Below are 22,364 nucleotides of genomic sequence, written 5' to 3'. Positions count from 1 at the left end.
AAATAATTACATGTATAATGGTGGAATCTCCCAATTCTTTGTTTTCATCTTTCCTGTGGTGCTTCTGCTCTTCATATTAGTATGTTAACTTTAATTTGCATTTTCCATACAGTTTCTTAAAACATAAGACACTTAGAATTGAGGAAATCACATTTAGTAAGTTTATTTTTTAAACTGATATAAGACTCAATGAAAGACTTCAGCATTATTTATGTACATTTAGTCAAAATTCCATTATATCACAATGGTACATACAGTATTTAAATTTTATATAGCTAAAGGTTTTTTAACAATGACTGATAGGCACCCTAAGCAAGTATGTAGCTCCAATCTTTATTTACTGAGCTTCATTCCTTCATAATATAATAGTTGACAAAAAAACACACATCAGAGTGTCTGTTTTTGGAAAAAATTGTTTGGTGAATTGCTAACAATACAGAATTAAATTTTTATTTATTATTGGTTCATTGTACCCATATCTTACTCACATAGTAAGATTGTTATAATATTCAATAAGTTGTAGATAAAATCATGAAATACCACATACCATATTGTACAGATTATATAAATGCTCTTATTATTTCTTCATTCTTTTTCACAAATATTTATCAGGCACTTACTATATGCTAATTAGAAAAAAAGTTTATTATAATTATTTCTGATATTTTTTAAAAAACCGCAAGACATCATTTGAAAAGAGCAATATAGATTTCAGAAGTAACTACTGTTTCTCTATTGAATAATGTGTATAGAATTCTGCTTAGGTATTGGGGTATGCAAATACATTTGAGATGCATCAGAGAGTACATATGAAAAAACAATACTATTTACTATGTTATTTAAATAAAGTGAAATATCTTACCAAAGGTTAAAAAAATTAACTTTAGGGAAAACAAGCAAAAGGGTGCACTATATTTGAAATAAGGTAATAATATTTTTTACTGTAATTAGTTGTTTCTGAGTCTCATTTCACTCTTTAATTACCTATCCATTGTGTTAAGAACCCCTATAGGTGTTAAACTGTATAAGGTACATATATTGTGGTGTGAGGTGTTATTGGAAAATATTAGCATTCAGTGAATAATGCCATCAATTTTCTGTTTTGCAATATTAAAGAACTATTTCAGATTTATTTCAATGGATAGTTGTGTTTAAAGGTAACAGTAGTTTTTCAATGTAGAAATTACTAAGAAAAATTTAGGTGTTCTCCAAAAGTCCGTAACAAACATATTTGATGAACTTTAGGTCATAATGTATAAGAAAAGTTGCTTTCCTAACCCAAACCAGACATCATTGGAATAACCTTGTGTAGTATCAATACATATAAGTTTAGATGAGGACTTTTGCTTCTTTTCTCCTTTTACTTCCCACCTACGACATGGCTTATTTTTAATAAGCAAATTTCAATGCTTGTTCAACCTCTCATACGTCTCAGAATTCACTAAGAGGGATCCCTGACAATCTAGAAACAAACATATCTGAGATAGTGTATAGATTAATATATGAAAAAGTTCAAGAAATTATTGATCTGGCCATGAGATGGTGTGGTAACTATATAGAAAGCTAAAAATTGAAATTGAAAGAAAAATAATACTCATGAGAATTACTATGAATCATGTAGTCTTTGGAAGCAGATATTTTAAGTATGAAGCTCATGAGACTGATTTCCACTGCATTTTTATATGAATATTTGCTCTGTTTTTGAGGGCCACCAGATTTTAGCCAGTAAACTTTTGGCTTGATATAGCATAATCAGAATGCCCAGCATTCTCTTTTTATACCCAGGCATGGTTTACTAAACATTCATTGAGTTTTTGTACAGACTTTTTCCTTATTTTAATATACCCAGCCCATTAGTCTTGTCACATTCAAATTCATTCATTCTACAAAAAGTAATTTAATTAAATTCCCTATTGTCTTTAAAATAAAATATCAACCTAAAATAATTTCTAGACTTTAAAGCATTTTATTCTAGTAACTAGAATATTTACAACTACTAAGAAATTACATTCTAGGTCTCATTTTTACCATTGTCTCTCTCATATTACTTCATTATGATTTGAGTATGTCCCCCGAATGCTCATGTGTTTGGAACTTAGTTTCAAAGGGAGAGAGTTGGAAAAGAGTGGAATGTTTAAGAAGTAAGATCTAGTAAATTGTGGTTAGATCATTGGGGGAAATGTTCTTGGAGAGGGTTAATGTAACTTTCATGGGACACAACATAGTTTGTATTAAAGCCAGGTGTTACAAAAGAGCAAGTCTTTTTTTCTGAATTTCTCTTATTCCTATCTACCTCTCAAATGAGCCCTCACCATAATGCCACCTCATGTGTATGCAGGTAAAGGAGCTTTCACAGGAGCTGAGAAGTACAGTGCACTTAAATCTTCAGAACTATCTACTCAAAAATATTTTTTTAAAAGTTGTAGTTGGACACAATACCTTTATTTTATTTATTTATTTATTTTTATGAGGTGCTGAGAATTGAACCCAGCTTCTTGCATGTGAGAGGTGAGCACTCTACCACTGAGCCACAACCCCAGCCTCTCAGAAAATATTTTTTATGCAATTATACCTATTTTTATTCATTGGCCTGTTTCTGGTATTTTTCTATAACATTATAAAATGGACTAAAACAACCTCTGTGTCTTATTTCTAAAGAAGACAGGTGAGACTTTGCAGTGTGTTATCAAAAAATTCTGTAAAAGCTTTAGAATAAGAACTGTTATGCATTCACTGAGTGACCTTTAGTGAGTGATTAAATATCTTTGAGTATAAGGCATCTTACTATGAGAGCAAGTAGAACTTCTAATATTACTTTTTAAAAGCTCTGGTATAGTTTAGATGGTAAAGGCTTAGCATTTCTGATTCTTATTTGTTTTTATATTTTAAAGGTGATATCTTGTATTTCTTATATTCCTCATGGTGTTTAGGTTAATGTATTGCCATTTACTTTGGGACTCAAATATGTGGAATTTATTTTGTTTAGTCAAGCAAAAGCAAGAGTGTTTCCTTAGAATATAGAAAAGACTCTATGAGAATGTTTTTATTTTTAATGGGAAGAATTTTCTCATTGCTAATGTTTATAGAGGGAATTTATATCTTGATGACACCCATTAATCAGAAATGGCCTGAACTGACTAGATCAAAACCATTAGAAAACTATGAATAAAGAGGCAGATTTAAAAAATAGGACCATTTTGAGTCTCCTATTAGAGTACAAATAATAGTATTTTTTCCAGTAAAAGGACTCAAGTACATGTAGCTGCATTTTAAGCCTCCTGTAATCACACAACTCACCATCAATCATACTACCACTGTAGGAAGAGAAATGCAGATATTTACAGGCAGAAAAATCAAATACAAAAAGTGCAATTTGACTTATGCAAAAAACGACCTCACTATTTATGTCATACTTCTTTTAGCTCCAATGTTCCATATCTTTGAGCTCAAGATATTTAACAAGAAGAAAGTGGATTTGTTTTATGCTAGATAAGTTAAGAACTGATATAATTAGAATGTAGAGTAAACATATTTTGATTTTGGATTCAGTTGTTTCAAGTATGATGGCTTGCCCAGGAAAGCAATGCAGGAGGTTTTGTCCTCAACTTCACCCAAATTGTATGGAAAATTATTATTTGTTTATATTAAAAGTGGAAGCTACAGGCAATCTACAGCAGGTATTGAAATGTCATGATGAGACATTGAACTGCACTTGTTTTTGTCATGTTTTTGTATCATTGGTTGCTGTGAAATTTGAATATTTGAAATATAAAAACTATATTTAAAAATAAACATTAATATTCTTTTGTATTTTAAGGTAATTTTAAGGCTCATGGCTAAAGGTCTTAATACACAGTATAATTACCTCATATTTTTCTAATGTAATCCCAAGACAAAGGAGTTGGTATATATTTTTCCTGAAAAAATATTTTTACTAAGTAAAATTATGTTGTTACATTATCATACTTTTCTGTGCAGTATATATTGGGCCTTAAAATTAATAGAAGTGAATGCCTTGATGGGACTGCCAAAAGGTTTATATTATCTTGCCCTGGTGAATATTGTGGCAGAATATATGGAGCATGAGACAAAAGATTTCTGAAATTGTGTATTTTTGTGGTTGGAAACTGTTGAAAAGTATATCATTGTTATTAATGAAACAGACTGACTATAAAGAGCAATGTTCTTTAAGCGTAGATATGTGAACAAATTCTTTGTTAAGCAAAAATGCCCTGTGCACCCAGGCTGAAATACATTATACTTAGACTCTGGTAATCTCAGTTCTTTTTTTTTTAATTATAACTAGTAAATTTTTCTAGCTCAATAAATCTCTCTCTATTCCTTTTCTTGCTTTTAAAACCAGAGAAGCAATACTTGTCTTTTTTAACTTTCTGGATTATTTCCTGATTTGACTGCAACAAAATATGCAGAAAACTTTTGGAAAATATTACAAAGCATACAAATGGAAGAAAATAATCTTTGCTTACTTTGTGACTCTTTTTCTTTCAATTGCTGTTGTAGCTCAAAGTGGGTAACTTATCTTTCTTCAATTACCTTTAACTGATTATATGTCCATTTTCACCCTAGCATTTGGAAACCACACTTCATCCACTATTGGTCTCTTGCTTAAGTCTTTATAAGTTTTTATTTCTATATTGTTGTTGATCCAATTGATTTTTCTTCTCATTTAGTGTAGTTTCATGTATAATTAAGTTGGTATAAATATGTCTATATTGGAGAATGTACAATGTCCCTAGACCTTGTTCTTAGGTATATGTTGTTGTAAACTCAGGTCTTCATGAATTATATGTAATGTTAATAAAATTGTGAATGATATTCAATGATTTTTGTATGGATTCTGTGTATAAGAAGCTTTTACCCTGTTGTACCTGAAAAGCCAATATTTTATGAGAAGAAACTTAATCTTTACATACAACCTTCTCAGTTTACCTCTTAGTACTTGGTCCTCATAAAATGAGACTATAAAACATAGCTCATTGATTATTTTGTCGTAAGTATAAGGCCTCACTCAACCTCGACTCCACATTTATTTCTCCAATTCTTGCCCTGAAATAACACTACCTAGAGAATAACAATGATGTCAGAATTTACTAATGTACATGAAAACACTTATCATTGACCTTATTTACAGAAAAATGAAATGTTTCCAATAAGGATGAAGTCTAGAAGGCCATTATACACAAAAGAAAGATAAAGCTCTTCTCTCCTGTAAGAGCTACCCTTACGTTTGTGGAAATTCAGTCTATTAAAATTAATGGAAAATGTTAAAATGTTAAAATTTTAAAATTTATAAATGAAGATATGAATAGCTGGGGCTTATTTTCCTATATCTATATCCTTCTTATAACTCTTAATTTCACCATAAATGCAAACAGAAAAAAATAATGATCTGACTTTTGCAAATTGTATTTCACATTAAGTTTGATTAAAATGTGTAAAAGTATTAACAGATACTAGAGTATTATTCACTCAACAGTATGTTTTACTGTTACATAGAACATTTAGCCAAGTGGAACACTATGATGTCTGTCATTTAACAACAGGATGCAATACATGAGTGTTAACATGTAAACAAATATTCAATTAAAAAGACATATTGCATACATAAGGTAAATATAGGTAAAAAAAATGCACTGTAAACCTGACATGATGGTCCATGCTTGTAATCCAAGCAAATTGGGAAGCTGAGTAATTTCAGAAGTTGAAATTCACCCTCAGCAATTTAGTGTGGTTTCAAGCAACTTAGTAAGACAGTCACAAAATTTTAAAAAGTTTAGAGAGGGCTTAGGAATGTAGCTCAGTGTATAAAAATACCTAAACATAAACTGAAAAACAAAAAAAGATACAGTTTAAAATATTACACTTCAGTGTTAAAAATTAAAAATAGATTTGATACATAATTCTTTTCTCAGTATTCAAAATTGAAAATAGTAATTTTTGATTTAGAAAAACAATTATATACTTTTAAAAATGAGGTTTTTTCACTATGCACGTATGATATTTATGACTGATATTTGTACAAAATAACTTGATAATGCTTAATAAATTTAAGCAAAAGTTAAAGACAACTACATGTTTTATAAACTTAAATGAGTTCTGTATTTTACTGATCCTCATATACATCAAGGTGTAATATATAGATAATAACTTTACTATACTCTCACATTTATTATAAATGTTTCATTGTTATATAAGGCATGCATTTTGGACAAAAAATGTTCAGTGTTCACTACTAGTATGAGTTTTCATATGTTCAATGATTTTAAAATTTAAATACATTTTGGAAATATTATTTAACTTTTTAGAGTTTCTGGGCACAATGAATTCTCTATAAAGAAGCAGTGTTTAAGAAACATGTAGCTACATTTTTTTTTCATTTGTATTTTCTCTAACCAGTATGTATCCACAGGTGTTGAGTATTGGTGAATAAATTTTGGAGGCATTGTCATATTGTCAATTTTCACATTTCAAAACTTTCTCTATGCTATGGTTTTTATGGTGAGGATTAAATGTTGTCCCTTTCTTACAGTAACGGTACAATGGTCTCATTTGTAGAGCTTTTCTCCAGTGTGTTTTCTCTGATGTCTAGTAATATATGATACATAATTTAAAATGTTTCTACATTCCCTACATTTAGATGTCTTCTTTCCAGAATAAGAAGCCTAGTGGTGAAAAGAATTGCTTTCTTATTAAAAGCTTTGCTGCATCGTTTCAATTTGTAGGGTTTCTTTTCTGTATAAATTCTGTCGTTAATAAGGTTTAGTCTTTTTTTAATGTTTATTTTTTAGTTGTAGTTGGACACAATACTTTTATTTCACTTATTTATTTTTATGTGGTGCTGAGGATAGAACCCAGGATCTCACACATGTGAATCTATCACTCTACCACTGAACGACATCCACAGCCCCACAGTTTAGTCTTTGTTTAAAAGTATTATCACTTTATTCACATATTCAATGTTTATATTTGTAGGGCTTCTCTCCAGTGTGAGTTCTTCTATGGTAAATAAGGTCTGATTTTTGACCAAAAGCTTTGCCACACCCTTTACATTTGTAGGGCTTCTCTCCAGTGTGAGTTCTGCTGTGGTGAATAAGGTTTGAATTTTTACCAAAAGCTTTGCCACAATCTTTACATTTGTAGGGCTTCTCTCCAGTGTGAGTTCTTCTATGGTAAATGAGGTCTGATTTTTGACCAAAAGCTTTGCCACAATCTTTACATTTGTAGGGCTTCTCTCCAGTGTAAGTTCTGCTGTGGCGAATAAGGTGTGACTTGTCACCAAAAGCTTTGCCACAATCTTTACATTTGTAGGGCTTCTCTCCAGTGTGAGTTCTGCTGTGGCAAATAAGGTGTGATTTTCGACCAAAAGCTTTGCCACAATCTTTACATTTGTAGGGCTTCTCTCCAGTGTGAGTTCTGCTGTGGCAAATAAGGTGTGATTTTCGACCAAAAGCTTTGCCACAATCTTTACATTTGTAGGGCTTCTCTCCAGTGTGTGTTCTCCTGTGGCGAATAAGGTTTGAATTTTTACCAAAAGCTTTGCCACAATCTTTACATTTGTAGGGCTTCTCACCAGTGTGAGTTCTTCTATGGTAAATAAGGTCTGATTTTTTACCAAAAGCTTTGCCACAATCTTTACATTTGTAGGGCTTCTCTCCAGTGTAAGTTCTGCTGTGGCAAATAAGGTGTGATTTGTCACCATAAGCATTGCCACAATCTTTACATTTGTAGGGCTTCTCTCCAGTGTGAGTTCTGCTGTGGCAAATAAGGTGTGATTTTCGACCAAAAGCTTTGCCACAATCTTTACATTTGTAGGGCTTCTCTCCAGTGTGAGTTCTGCTGTGGCAAATAAGGTGTGATTTTCGACCAAAAGCTTTGCCACAATCTTTACATTTGTAGGGCTTCTCTCCAGTGTGTGTTCTGCTGTGGCGAATAAGGTTTGAATTTTTACCAAAAGCTTTGCCACAATCTTTACATTTGTAGGGCTTCTCACCAGTGTGAGTTCTTCTATGGTAAATAAGGTCTGATTTTTGACCAAAAGCTTTGCCACAATCTTTACATTTGTAGGGCTTCTCTCCAGTGTGAGTTCTGCTGTGGCAAATAAGGTTTGATTTGTCACCCAAAGCTTTGCCACAATCTTTACATTTGTAGGGCTTCTCTCCAGTGTGAGTTCTGCTGTGGCAAATAAGGTGTGATTTTCGACCAAAAGCTTTACCATAATCTTTACATTTGTAGGGCTTCTCTCCAGTGTGAGTATTGCTGTGGCAATTAAGGTTTGAATTTTTACCAAAAGCTTTCCCACAATCTTTACATTTGTAGGGCTTCTCTCCAGTGTGAGTTCTTCTATGGTAAATAAGGTCTGATTTTTTACCAAAAGCTTTGCCACAATCTTTACATTTGTTGGGCTTCTCTCCAGTGTGAGTTTCTCTGTGGCATATAAGGTTTGATTTTTGACCAAAAGCTTTGCCACAATCATTACATTTGTAGGGCTTCTCTCCAGTGTGAGTTCCTCTGTGGCAAATAAGCTTTGATTTTTGACCAAAAGCTTTGCCACATCCTTTACATTTGTAAGGTTTCTCTCCAGTGTGAGTTCTGCTGTGGCAAATAAGGTTTGATTTTTGACCAAAAGCTTTGCCACAATCTTTACATTTGTAGGGCTTCTCTCCAGTGTGAGTTCTTCTATGGTAAACAAGGTCTGATTTTCTACCAAAAGCTTTGCCACAATCTTTACATTTGTTGGGCTTCTCTCCTGTGAGAGTTCTGCTGTGCAAAATAAGACTTTTAATACTAACAGCTTTGCTACATTCTTTATATTTGTAGGGCTTCTCTCCAGTATGAATTCTCTGGTGATGAACAAGGCTTGATTTTTTGTATGATTTCTGGTGTTCACTCTCACTTGTAGTTTTCCATATTTTCAGTCCTGGTAAATAGTCAAGATCACAACTTCTATATTTTGCAATTTTCACTTCATGAAATATATGTTTTAGGCCCTTTTCTCTTGAATATTTCTGGATATGGTTAGGAGTCATGGCTGAAATAAACAAAAATTTAAAAAAAATCAATGCATATTAGACTGGGATAAATATATTTTGCACACATAATATGAAATTAAGAAAAATAAGTACATCATTAGTGTAGCAGATTAGTAAGTCCTAAGTCACCATAAATCCAAAAAAAATATATTAGTTCAAAAAAAAGGAAAGAAAAAATTACTTTGAGAATATTATTGAAATTTTGTAGAGACCACAGTATCCAAGAGGATTACATCATTAAGAAGAGTAATATAATAAAATGTTGAAAAGTATCATTAACAGCCTTTTGTCCTCCATAAGATAGTATTGTGTATTTAGGAAATACATACCAGCTACTTTTAATGTCAATAGAATAAAAGAAATGTAAAACATATGCAAACATTTCTGGCTTTTTCAAAGAGTGTCCAAAATGGTTTTTGGTTACCATGACATAGAGACATGAAAATAACTAGTAGATTTTGAGTGAATACCAGAAATATTCAACAAGGGCAAAGAGGCAATGGACTCTTAAAAACAAATATGAACAAAAAATTTACTAAGAAATATACACATATATGTCTATAAAATTTTTTATAAAAACATTTTAAAAGACTATAAAAGCCTTGCATAGCCTATGGCCATAATATTTGGAAGAATTCAACACATGACAATCAAGTATAATAAATTAATTTTTTTTAATTTTTACATTCGTCTGATATGAGAATTTCCTTTATTGACAAATACAACTTTGTTTATTTATAAATATATCATGGTATTTTACACTATATATACAAGGTAAGATGACTAAATAGAATGAATTAACAAAATCATTATTTCATATAATTATCAATTTTGTTCTTACAAGGTATTGTATTTTATCTACTAGTATTTATGAAGAACATAAAACACTCACTATGTGGTAAAATAAAACTCTTGACCCTATTATGCTCAATAAAATAAAAATATGGGGACTTTTAGTATAATATCAACCCTGCACAAAGCATAGTACCTGGTGAGCAAAATTTTGCTCACTAAATTTCTGACTTCCACATGTGAATCAAATGCTCCTACAACTTAATATCTGCCTGCCACCTTTCACTTAATTCAAAGTCCTGCATAAATTTTTTATAACTCTTTAGGAGACAAAATATTTGATAACTAAATAATTATAGTATATAAGTACATATTTTTCAACATTTTACATCGATGGGCATACACATTGAGTCCCTAGATTTAATACTGAGAAAAATATTGGCACTAAACACAAAAGCAGAGGTATATCTTCAATTTTCTGATTTAATTGTTCATGTATACATATTTAGTACTGGCAATTCTGGATTTTTAGGTCATCAAACTGTTAATGTTTCATGTGAAATGCTTGAGATTTCCCCAAAAATTCTATATCACGAACTACAATACAAGTGTTTTTAAAATTGTTTTAGCCATGCTGTTTCTAAATTTCTGTGACTTCTCTCAAACATGAAATACTTTTGCATGGCCTTCCAATTAGCAAATATTACAAGTATGCAGCACTGTTCTTGCCTATTTTTGTTTATTAAAAAGTTTTTATATTTTTTCCTGAAAATGAACTATATAATCTACTGATAGCTTCTTTAGTGAATAAATAAAAAATAGTAAAGCAAATACAAACAAAGATAAGCATGGCTAAACACAAGTTACAGAAAAGAAAAATAAAACATTAAGAATTTAACATTAGGATACTGACAGTGATTAATTACTCTAAGAATACTAAATAACTATTTAAAAAAGTTTAGAGATATAAATTGAAATAAATATTAACATCAATGTGCACAATGTTTATGTGAATAATTCTTTAAGAAAAAAATGAAAGGGGAATTCCTTGTGTGCAAATCTGAAATTCTACAAATATGGGAGAGGCTTATCAAGAAGTACCAAGTTTAAGACAAGTCTAAGCAACTTGTAGAATACTGTAAAAATTAAAAATCTATAGGATATATAAGGAGAAGTGGGATATATATATATATATATATATATATATATATATATATATATATATATATACACACACACACACACACACACACACACACCCATACTGTGTTTTGTGTAGGGTTGATATTATAGACAAAGACTCTCTCTCTGTCTCTCTCTCTCTCCCTCTCTCCATGAAGAGAGAGGGAGAGAGAGAGAGAGAGAGAGAGAGAGAGAGAGAGAGAGAGAGAGAGAAGAATCCAAGCATGCCAGAATAAAAAAAAATGATCCAGAAGTTAAATCACTAATCAAAATAAGAAAAATAAAAAATATTAAAAAATTATAAAGTAGAAGTATAGTGATATATTCACTTCAAAATATTTATGATTTCTAATGCATTACTGCAAAACACAAAACAAAAGAAAAAAATTACTAACAGAATTGAATCTGAAAAAGAAAATGTCAAGTCAGTTCCAGCAGAGAACATGGAAAGAAACCAAGCATGATCTCCTCCTAGAGGTCCTATTTGTTTAAAGATGGATAATGCTCCTGCCTTTACATCTTATCCTCTTGCACAATTTTTAATCAATGAGATATAGTTTTAAGTCATGAAATTTTTCATAATTCTTTTGGACGAGCTTTTTTTGAGTGCGCAAATTGTATCCTAATATTTACCTTTTAAAACAGAAACAAAGATCTATCCTCTCTTATATTAATATACATTAAATACTGTTTTATTTACAGTTAATATGCTCAATATTCAACATAAATTTAATACTCATAATTGGTCATCTGAATTGAATAGACATTTTATTCTCAAACAGCAATTACCAATATAATTATGTAATATATGAGGCTCCACCTGACCAGCATGACAAGATCCTATGCCTTTGATCAAGTGGGGAAAAGCATAGACTTCTATACTTATGCCAACATGGACTCTACCTTCATGTTTGAAAAAAAGCAATTATAAATATACATCAGGGACTTCACAAGCTTATTTCTAAGTCTCATTTAACCCTGGAAGATAAGAGTTCATCCAAACAAGAGAATAATCATTCTCCTCAAAAGAGGAGAAACATTAAAAGAGGAACCAAAAGATACTTGAATTCTAGTAACTTAGGGAGATATAAAACCATTAACAGCCTCAGCTCAACAGGTGTTGGCTACAATGGGGTTAGAATGTACTCTAGATAACTTTGTTACTGCTTTGATTGCTAAACTTACACAAAACTCTGTAAATGCTTTGGTCTTGATAACAATATTGCTCTTTTTGTACACCAGCTCTGGGAAATTCAGTCCTGTCAGATTCTGGACTTCTAGAACCCACTACAATATCTTCACTCACTTGCGTAAAATTATTATATACCTGCAAAAATGTCTCATGGTATTCATTGTTGTCTTAGCAGAATAATGTGTCCTTACCATCTACATAGAATTAAATAGGTCACCATCCTGTGCAATTTATTCATAACAGATCTATTCCTCTTGATAAAAAATGTGAAGATTCAGTGAAGCTTCTCTCTAAGGCAGAATTTAATGCTTTGACATTCTCCTTTGTGGGTTTACCTGGACTAGCTCTATGGGCTCATAAAACTACTATGAAACTCACCTATGCTATCATAAACAGTATTAGTTATGCATTCATGGATGTAAATATGCTTAATGAAGAACAAAAACAACATTGTCAAGCCATACTTGACAATCATACTGCAATTGATTGTCTGTTATTGTTACATCATCAAGGATATCGGAAGTTTAATACCATGTGATCCTTCAATATAAGTTATAATAGTAATTTTATTTCAAAAGACCTAGATTACTTTAGGGATATTATTAATAAGTTTCAACAAGATGATGGATTTTGGACTTGTTGGATTGGTTAACTTCATGTATACACAATTTTATCAGGGTCAAAAATATTCATAGGTGGATGTTTACTGATGTTGGAACTTGCTGATGTCTATGCCTGCCCTATTTATTGCCCTCACCAGCATTAAGGAGATAAGTAATATTATTTATTCAAAATTCCTTTAAAAAGAGGGCAGGTATTAAGTATTCTGACCTTGGAATAGACAGGAAAGTGTGGGGGTGATTGTAACTGGCACCCTGAGTCCCACGATTGTAATGCCCAGCAGTTTCTCCCTGAAGCTATTAAGACAACTCTACAGGTGCACTATCTAGTTTCTGTAGTAATGTCCTTAGGGAGAAGGGTCTCTATATTTGTATTAACTGAACCTAATCTTGGTTAGCTACCACTTGGGGTTAAAGAAACATTGGGTTAGAATGTAGTCAAGGTATCAGAAGCTTTGTAATTTGGGGGCATTATATGTAGAGCTGTTAAGAGGGGTAACCAGTTTATTTTTCTTTTTTCCTTTTCACTGTGTGTGTGTCTCTCTCTTCTGTTTTCTCCTTTAAAGGTTTCCTCATAAGAAGATTTGAAACAGATCATGCTGGCCCTCACAACAAAAGGTAAGTTTTGATGGTTAATCTGAATAAACTGGAACATCACTAAAGAACAAAACAGAGAACAACAAGGACTTTGAAAATGTGATAAATATAGGGCAGTATGTGTTCAATGATTACAATTAAAATAAGTAAACCTAAGCTTTTGAAAATTTTGTCTACTGGGTAACTACTCTTTCAACATTTTTTAGTTTGGTTTTCTCCTTGACATTTGAATGACTCAACTGTGTCCCCTGCTATGTGTAGTCTACAATAGTTTACATCACTAAATTATACTAGGTACTACTTATCTAAAGTGAAGGATGTGTAACACACAAAGAAAGAGACAGATTAAATAGTGAAATTATATATATATATATATATATATATATATATATATATATATATATATATAGAGAGAGAGAGAGAGAGAGAGAGAGAGAGAGAGAGTAAAATATCTGTACTAAAAATGCCCTTTTTCTTTGAAACACAAATTTGAAACTCATTTTTATAGAGAAGTTCCCAGAAGATACTCTGCAACAGAAGTAAATTACATAATAATAAGTAATTAATAATTTTAAAGGGAAGTTAAACTTACCCAGGAAGGCCAAGTTTCTATAATTCTCTAGCATCACATCTCTATATAAATTTTTCTGAGCAGGCTGAAGGCATTCCCACTCCTCTTCAGTAAAATCAATGGCTATATCCATAAATGTTAACAGTACCTAAAATAAGAATAGGTAAATAAATAAAACATTGACCACAGGAATATTTGCACAGTCTGTAATGTAAATACAGTTGAAATTAGAGTTTGTAGAATATTATGTAGGTAGTGTTTTTGAACACAATGAGAAAAAGTGATTTAAGTTCATAAAAGTACACATATTCCACATTTATGAAACACAATATAAAATTTAGGCATTATCACAAAAATATATATTTTGTAATTTTTTATATCTTGATCTAAATTATACATATTTTTCAGATGAGAAAATTATGGTAATTAAGAAAGGGAATCCTCAAATTTTAATTGTACAACCACAAATCAGAGATTTACTAATGTGTAGAATCTTATTTGTTATTTCTGTGATACAGCTGGCTATTCTGAATGTGTAGTGAGATCTCTAGTAATTCCAGTATCAATGGTATAAGAGAAATTTTGAAATGCAACAAGGCAGGCAGACGACTTAATGGGAATATTTAATAGTTTATTTAAGTTTGAACATTTTATGGTTTTTATGTATGTTGTTAATATAAAAAATAGCAACAAAAATCCTGTTTTAATTTTCCTGTTTATAATTTTAACATTTTTTAACATACAAAATTATATGTATATATATATAATATATATATATATATATATATATATATATATATACACACACACACACACACACACACACACATATATATATATAAATACAAACTTTGATCGATGTTTATATTGTATGATGTTTATAATAGAATATACATATAGCTCTTCAAAAAATATAATTTTTTTAAATTTTATTCATTCCTTCTAGTTCTACCTGACAGTAAATTGATTTTCATGGTATTATGCAAGCATGGGTTATATATTAGTCTAATTAAAATCCTGTTTCTGTAGGTGGCTACGATGGTAGGATTCACTTACAGATATAGATCTTTTTTATTTCTATCCTTGTCCCTTTTATTTATTTATTTACATATTTTTTTTTATGTTTACCATTGTGCAATCTACTAATCTTCTTTTCTTGCCCTTCCCCACTTTATAAGCTTTAGATTTCACATATCAGCAATAACTTTCAATATTTGGTTTTAAATAAATGGTTTGTTTTACTTAGCATAAAATATCCAGATTTATCCATTTCTTGGCAAATGTCATAAAGTCATTCTTCTTTATGGCCAATTCATAGTTTATTGTGTACATAAGCAACATTTTCTATCCTACATCATTGAATGGACCCATGCATCATTGAATGGTTGGTTTTATAGCTTAGCTCTTGTGAATTGTGCTGCTATAAACATTAATGTGGCTGTGTTAATGTAGTATGCTGATTTTATGTCCTTTGGGTATATACAGTGCAGTCAAAAAAGTGGGTAAAATTGTGGTTCCATTTCTTTAACAATATCTATACACGTTATTATGTTTCACTTAGATCTCCATACAGCTGGAAAAATTGGAATTCATCTATACCTGAGGTGAAAATAAAACATACACAAAAAAATTAGTAAGCCATAAAATGACTAGAATTTATTATCAAATCCTACATACCAAAAAAAAAGTAAAATTCAAAAACTAAAAGTAAAGAAAGTCTTAAGCAAATAAGCAAAATTAGAAGCTATTAAAGATAAATATAACACAAAGTTATCAGTGTCAGTGTTGGTGCTTTTAAAAAGCAAATGAGCTCAGTTTAGTGATGGAAAACTATAGTTCCAGTGACTGAGGAGGATAAGAAAAAAGGATCATAAATTCTAAGATAATATTATATATAATATTGTCTTATATATATTTTATTGAGCATCTTAGTGAAGCACTTAGCAACTCAGCAATATTCTGTCTCTAAATAAAATATAAAAAAGGACTGAGGATATGGCTTTATTGTTAAGCACCCCTGGGTTCAATCTTCAGCACAAATTTTTAAAAAGCAGATACAATTAAAAAATCACTAGCAAATTTGAAAATTGAACGAATAAAAATGATATCAATTATACAGTATATAATTGCAAATATAGGCAAATATAATGATATATCACTTTATTGAAATTCACTCTGGAAAATTTATCCTAAGAATCTTCTGCAATTTTCCAATACTCTGAGTGCAATGACAGAATCTAGATGGTATAGACTAGTACATGGCTAAAATACTTGCTAGATCCATGCTTGTACATAAAGCCTACTGCTGACCAAAATACAATGATGACACATGATTGATGTTATGAAGTAAAATCAATCAGGGTAAACCTCATAATAAAATAAATGGTGGAACTACAGAAAACACTAACAATACAACTCTTAAAACATGCTAGGATATTGGAAAAACAGTGCGCTAATAAAATGCTATTTTATCCCTTCACTCATAAAACTTAACAACATATTTTGACACATTAAATGCTGTTTATAAGTTATTAATAAATAATACTGAAATATATAAGAAAGTACAAAGCTCAAAATTTACATACAATAGATAGGGTTCATATGGCGGTGCACACCTGAAATGTTTACTATTCTGGAGTCTAAGGCATGAAGTTCAAAATTTAAGGCCAACTGAAGAAATTGAGCAAACCCCATCTGGAAATAAAATTTATAACAGAGTTGATAATATGCTCAGCATTAAAACACTTTGGTTGAATCCCTAATATCACAAAAGAAAAAAAATGTTTTTTTTTTGTTTTCAAAATTATACAATATAATAGACTTAAACTTATTATTTACAAAATATTAATACAAAAAATTTCTTCATCAAATGATTACATTAAAAGCTGCAAAAGTGACAAGTTAAAAGAAAAACTAATTTCCTCACATATAATCAAACACTTATAAGAAGAAGAAATACAACATAATGCATAAGAAAAACAAAAAATTCTTGAAAAGTCACTTTAAAAAAGATATATCTAAGTATTCAATAATCATAAAAACCCAAAATCTTTAGAAATTAGGTAACATTGAATAAAATCACATCATATAGATGAATTAAATAATATTGATGAATATGTGGAATAAATGCATTCACAAAAAAAGGAAAATAATAATTTAAGCTTTTATTATCCATTTGTAGAAACTGTTTTGTAATCATATGTATATGATACACCCACATAGGAAACAGAGACTAAAATTACAGAAACTGTTCATGAGAATACATTCACATTCTTCCAGAGTTGAAACCAAGGGGCATGGCTAAATAGGAAGAAGCAATTATTAAATTTTGTAAAATGTAAATTCTAGGAGCTAGAATTTTTGTTGATGTATTATATCCAGTTTGACAAATACTATAAAATACCACGTATGTTTTATGCTGATGTCACCTGAATGTTGCATTTCATATGCAAGTATGTTTACAAAAGTAATATGCACTATTTGAGAAAATAAAAATATGGAAAAGAACATAAAAGACTCAAATATTCAACATACTTACAACGGATAGAACTATTATAAAAATGATTATTTTTCCCAAGGTACACTTTAATAATAACTGGTCATAATTTTACCATTCTTTACTTTTTGTTAAAGAAGAAATAAAGGAAAAACTTCTAAAATTTTCCTGGAAAGATGAATGTATATAAAATTAGACATGTACTCTCTGACAGATAAGAACAAATGTACTAGTGATCATTACCTGACAGTAATGCATGTTATAATATTACAAAAGTGTAGTAATTTTAAGATAAAGAATCACAATACAGAAAACTACATAGGGCAGTTCATATGTATGCAAATATCTTTTTAATGTTAATTATTAATTAAATAAATCAAAACATATCAATAAAATATTTAGTGTTAATGAATGCTACGATTCAACCTCAAGGTAGATGTTAGAATAAAAGGCAAAGATTACAAAAGCTGCTTGTGTGCAGAATGTGCGTGACACTGGAATTATACAAAAGCATTCACCAAACAGCAGATGTAAAGAGAGATAATTTTAAAAAATAAAATAAAAATAAATAAAAGCAGAATATAAGCCTACCTCCATGTATGGATACACCAAATAAATATATACTCCTGTTTTGAGTCCTTCTAAAAACTGTAAAGGAACTAGAGGCACACAAATTGGAAAACTGAAAAAAAAAAAAATATCGACCAAGAGGAGATAAGTAAAATGCACTTGAAGATTTTTCTGATTTGAGCAATATGCAAAATTACTGGAACAAAATGCCCAAATCCAGTGTTAATATAAATAAATGAAGACTGATTTGGGTTTGAAATATAATATTTAACTCTAAATTGCCTGTAGTTTAAATGGTAATTTATCTGTACACACAGAGGAAGGAATAAGATATACATGAGTATTTACTCGGGGGTGTGTGGGGGGGAGATAAGTGGTTTTCTATGACCGAGTGGAAGAGGTGTTAAATCTTAAGGTAAACCTTAATCCCTTAGAGGGATTTGCCAACATTCTCTAAAAATGCAAGTAGCTGTTGCTGACAGTTGAACTTTTATCTAGACACTAACAAAAACTTAACAGGAAAATACAGACCACCACTGAAAGCCAAATTGGCAGATTAGCACTTCCTGAGCTCTGTCAGCCAGCTCACTTTACTAATAACACCAGACCTAACCAATTCTTTCTCTAAGTAATTTCTCCCGATATTAACTTTTTCCATTTAATGCACTACATCTGAAACCTCAAAGCATTGAAACATTGGTAACTCCCTAGATCAGAAAGGATTTTTCTCACATTGGTGTGCAAACATTGTAATGGGCTAAAATCTCAAAAATTAATGAAGAAAAATGTTTACAATCACAGATCCCTCTTTATTTCTAAAATGGATGCACATCAATTTTTTTTTCCAGTGAGCATAAGGCACCCTGGAATCTAAAAAGCTTGCATCCGAATTTTAGTACACCATCCAACTATAAGATTTTCTGCATGAGCACAGCTGTTAGAATGGCTACTCTGAAAAAGTGGAATAGTAAGTAGTACTCCAATTATATGAATATGGAAGAAAGAAACACTGTGCTGGACTATAAAATTAGTGAAGACATTTTTAAAAAAATGGAAGTTTAGAATTCTCTCAGTTATTTCTTTAAGAAACTAAGCTCTCTACATTTATACTGCTGTTGAAAAAGGAAAGCCCCAAGTACTGATCTGGACTTATGAGAGCCACTTGAGTCTCTGGAATTCATATGCATGTATCATTGCACCCAGAGAGAAAAAAATACTTTAAAGTCTCATCCAGTTTTTGGTATAACAATTGAAAATACCATGTTCACTTGAATATAATATGGGTAAAGTAACTGATAATACTGCAAAAATGTAACTTATGATACTGGAAAGGGGGAAGTTGTCATTGAACAGGAAGCTAAAATTTTCCATATAAATACAACTCACAATACTGGAGCATAATTTTAAAATCACACTCAGCAACTGTTTGAAGATAAAAAAATAAAAAAATACCAGTTATGTAGCTAAGTGGTACAGTACCTCTGGCTCAATCCACAATTCCACAATCTTCAAAAAGAAGAAGAATGAATTCAGGAAGAAAGAAAAACTGAGATACCTATAGAGTATCTCACCCCACTCCTGAAGGAAAAAATACATGGAGTTGTGATTGGGATGATCTCCTCACTCCAGAATCCACAACACAATCTGAGAAGATTTGGAAATATTGCCACAAATGTTCTCACATAGAATTTAAAGTAGGGGCTGAAGATATTCCATAGGATACTATAGGACTTCCAGTATCTACTGTTAATATATGGTCCAGTTGACTGGCCAGTGGAAATTCATGGCTGACCTTTCTCATAAGAAGACACAGGACTGCAGAAACCAAAGATTACACCAGGGATTCTAGTCAACCATTGCCAGTTCCCACCATAGTCAGTGCAGCTAGTTTTAACCAGACTCGCCATTCAGTCTCAGGATTTCACTGCAGACTCATCATTTACTGTATTTTTAGGAACAATGTTTCCTCTCTATAAATCACAAAGTACCTATATAGGAGATAAAATCAGATTCACTGAACATAAGTGAGGAAGCCTAGAAATGGATACCCATTCTGGCAGACTTCACACCAGATAGTCAAAAATTGCTTCTCTTTACTTAATATGTGTAGATTGGGCAATGCTTATATAAGGGGTCCTGATTAGACACAACTTATGTCTTCATATGCTCAATCTGAGCCTAGTGAGTATTTTGAGAGATAGGAGATAAACTCAAATCCAGAAATAAATGATGTCAAATTGTAGGGTCTTGCCTGTACATTTATTTACTTATTTATTTTATTTTTTTAGGCTCTGGGAATTGAACTCCAGATGCTCAGGCTGCAGTGAATTTAAGGCAAGGTGTCTTTGGAGAAGTAAAATCCAGCCAACCCAGAAAAGCATTTGCATTTAAACTTGCATATGAAGCCGTTTGAATTTGTAGATTATATATGTAAATATATTATTTATTGATGGAAATAATACAGTGACAATCTTGTAAAATTTCAGTTAACTTCTCTTGAATAGAAACAGATTGAACATTAAAATTAAATGAGGTGGAAAGATAATTATTTTTTAGAATTCATATAAAAATAGTAAAAAATGAATTTTATAGTATAACCCATAATTTCCACTATGTGAAAATTACCATTATGTATTTAAAATATTACTAATAAAGTATATGTACTTTTGGAACAGCACCCTCAAAACTATGTGAAGACTTCAGAAAAATCTCAGTTTACAGAACCATATTTGAGAGTTATGCTTCTCCTGAGTTCAGGAAGTTAAAGGACATGATCACTTCTTTTTTTGCTATAGGTGAAAGATACATTTATGTTTTATCAATATTTCTCCTGAGATATTAAAAACTAGAAAGAAACTTTCCTGAGTAAGGGCAAGGAGATTTAACCAGCATGTGTATGGTGTGTGTATGTGTGTGTGTGTGTGTGTGTGTGTAATATATATATATATATTCCAGATCAAAAAATTTGAGCCTATTATTTAAGTTGATCAATGGTATATTCCTTATTTTATGCCATGGCCTTAGACAAAGTGGCCTATCTATAACATTTTCTTTTTCTTCCTAGGATGAAAGGCCCTTAAGAAAGTGGGCTGGACATTAAGATGAATTGTGTTGCTATCATTGTGTTGCTATCATACACCTGTAATCCCAAGTAGGGGATTTAAAATTTGCTTCTTTTAGAATAGTACTAAAGCACAAGAAATAAAAACAAGAGTCACTAGATCGGATGAATTCAAACTGAAAATATTCTTCTCAGCCAAAGAAACACTCAGTGAGGTGAAAAGTGATACCAGAGAATAGGAGCAAATTTTTACCATATGTACATCAAATAGAAACCTAATTTCCAGGATATATAAAGAAGTTAAAAAAACTTAATAACCAAAAAAAAATTCCCAACCATTAAATGAAATGGACTAAGGAACTGAAGAGACACACTTCTTAGAAGATAAACAATCAATCAATAGATAAAAATGTTCAACATCTCTAGCAATTAAAGAATTGCAAATCAAAACTACTCCAAAATTTAATCTTACTCCAATCAGATTGGCAATTATTAAAAATACCAACAAAATTATATGTTGGTGAGGATATGAGGAAAAAGTCCCACTGTTACACTGTTGGTAGGACTCTAAATTGGTGACACCAATCTGGAAAAGAATAAGGAGATTCCTTGGAAAACTTGGAAAGAAACCAAAATTTACCCAGCTATCCCACTCCTCAGTTTAGACCAACAAGAGCTAAAAATAGCATAATACAGAGGCATATCCAATTCAATGTTCATAGCAAAACAATTCACAATACATAAACTATAGAACCAATCTATATGCTCTTCAATAGATGGATGGATAAAAAAAAATATGGTCTATTTACACAGTGGAATATTACTGAGCATTAAAAGAGAATAAAATTATGGAATTGGAAAGTAAATGGATGGATTTGGAGAATATCATGTTTAGTCAAGTAATCCAATCGTCCTAAACCAAATAGCTAATGTTTTCTCTGCTAAGTGGATGGTGATCCACAATGAGGGAAATGGGAGGTAGCATTGAAGAAATGAAGAAACTTTGAATAAGACAAAGGGGTGGGAGTTGATGGGAGATGGTATAGAGGTAGGTAAGATGGTGGAATGAAATAAAAATCTTGTTGTAAACAAAGTAGAGTTACATGGATTTTTTATCTATACTTTCTGAACAACAAGAGAAATAAAATTTTGGGCTCCATTTGTGTGCTATGAAGTGAAATGCATTCTGCTCTATTAGCAAGTTAGAAGTGATTAATAAATTAATTGATTTTT

General features: G+C 31.0%; 1 protein-coding gene across 1 annotated transcript in view; it reads right to left on the bottom strand.

Moving 5' to 3' along the window:
- Positions 1–6,974: 6,974 nt before the first annotated feature.
- LOC143640941 (uncharacterized) overlaps positions 6,975–22,364 on the bottom strand; it is a 61,633-nt gene continuing 46,243 nt past the window's right edge. Inside the window, exons 3-4 of the mRNA XM_077108449.1 lie at positions 14,026–14,152; positions 6,975–9,049 (exon numbers count right to left, since the gene is read on the bottom strand). Coding sequence (XP_076964564.1) covers positions 6,975–9,049; positions 14,026–14,152 — 2,202 coding nt within the window. The remainder of the gene's footprint in view (positions 9,050–14,025; positions 14,153–22,364) is intronic.

Source organism: Callospermophilus lateralis, unplaced genomic scaffold (assembly GCF_048772815.1).
Source record: "Callospermophilus lateralis isolate mCalLat2 unplaced genomic scaffold, mCalLat2.hap1 Scaffold_79, whole genome shotgun sequence".
In the NCBI taxonomy this organism is placed as follows: Eukaryota; Metazoa; Chordata; class Mammalia; order Rodentia; family Sciuridae; genus Callospermophilus; species Callospermophilus lateralis.
This window is presented reverse-complemented; position numbering and strand designations above follow the sequence as displayed.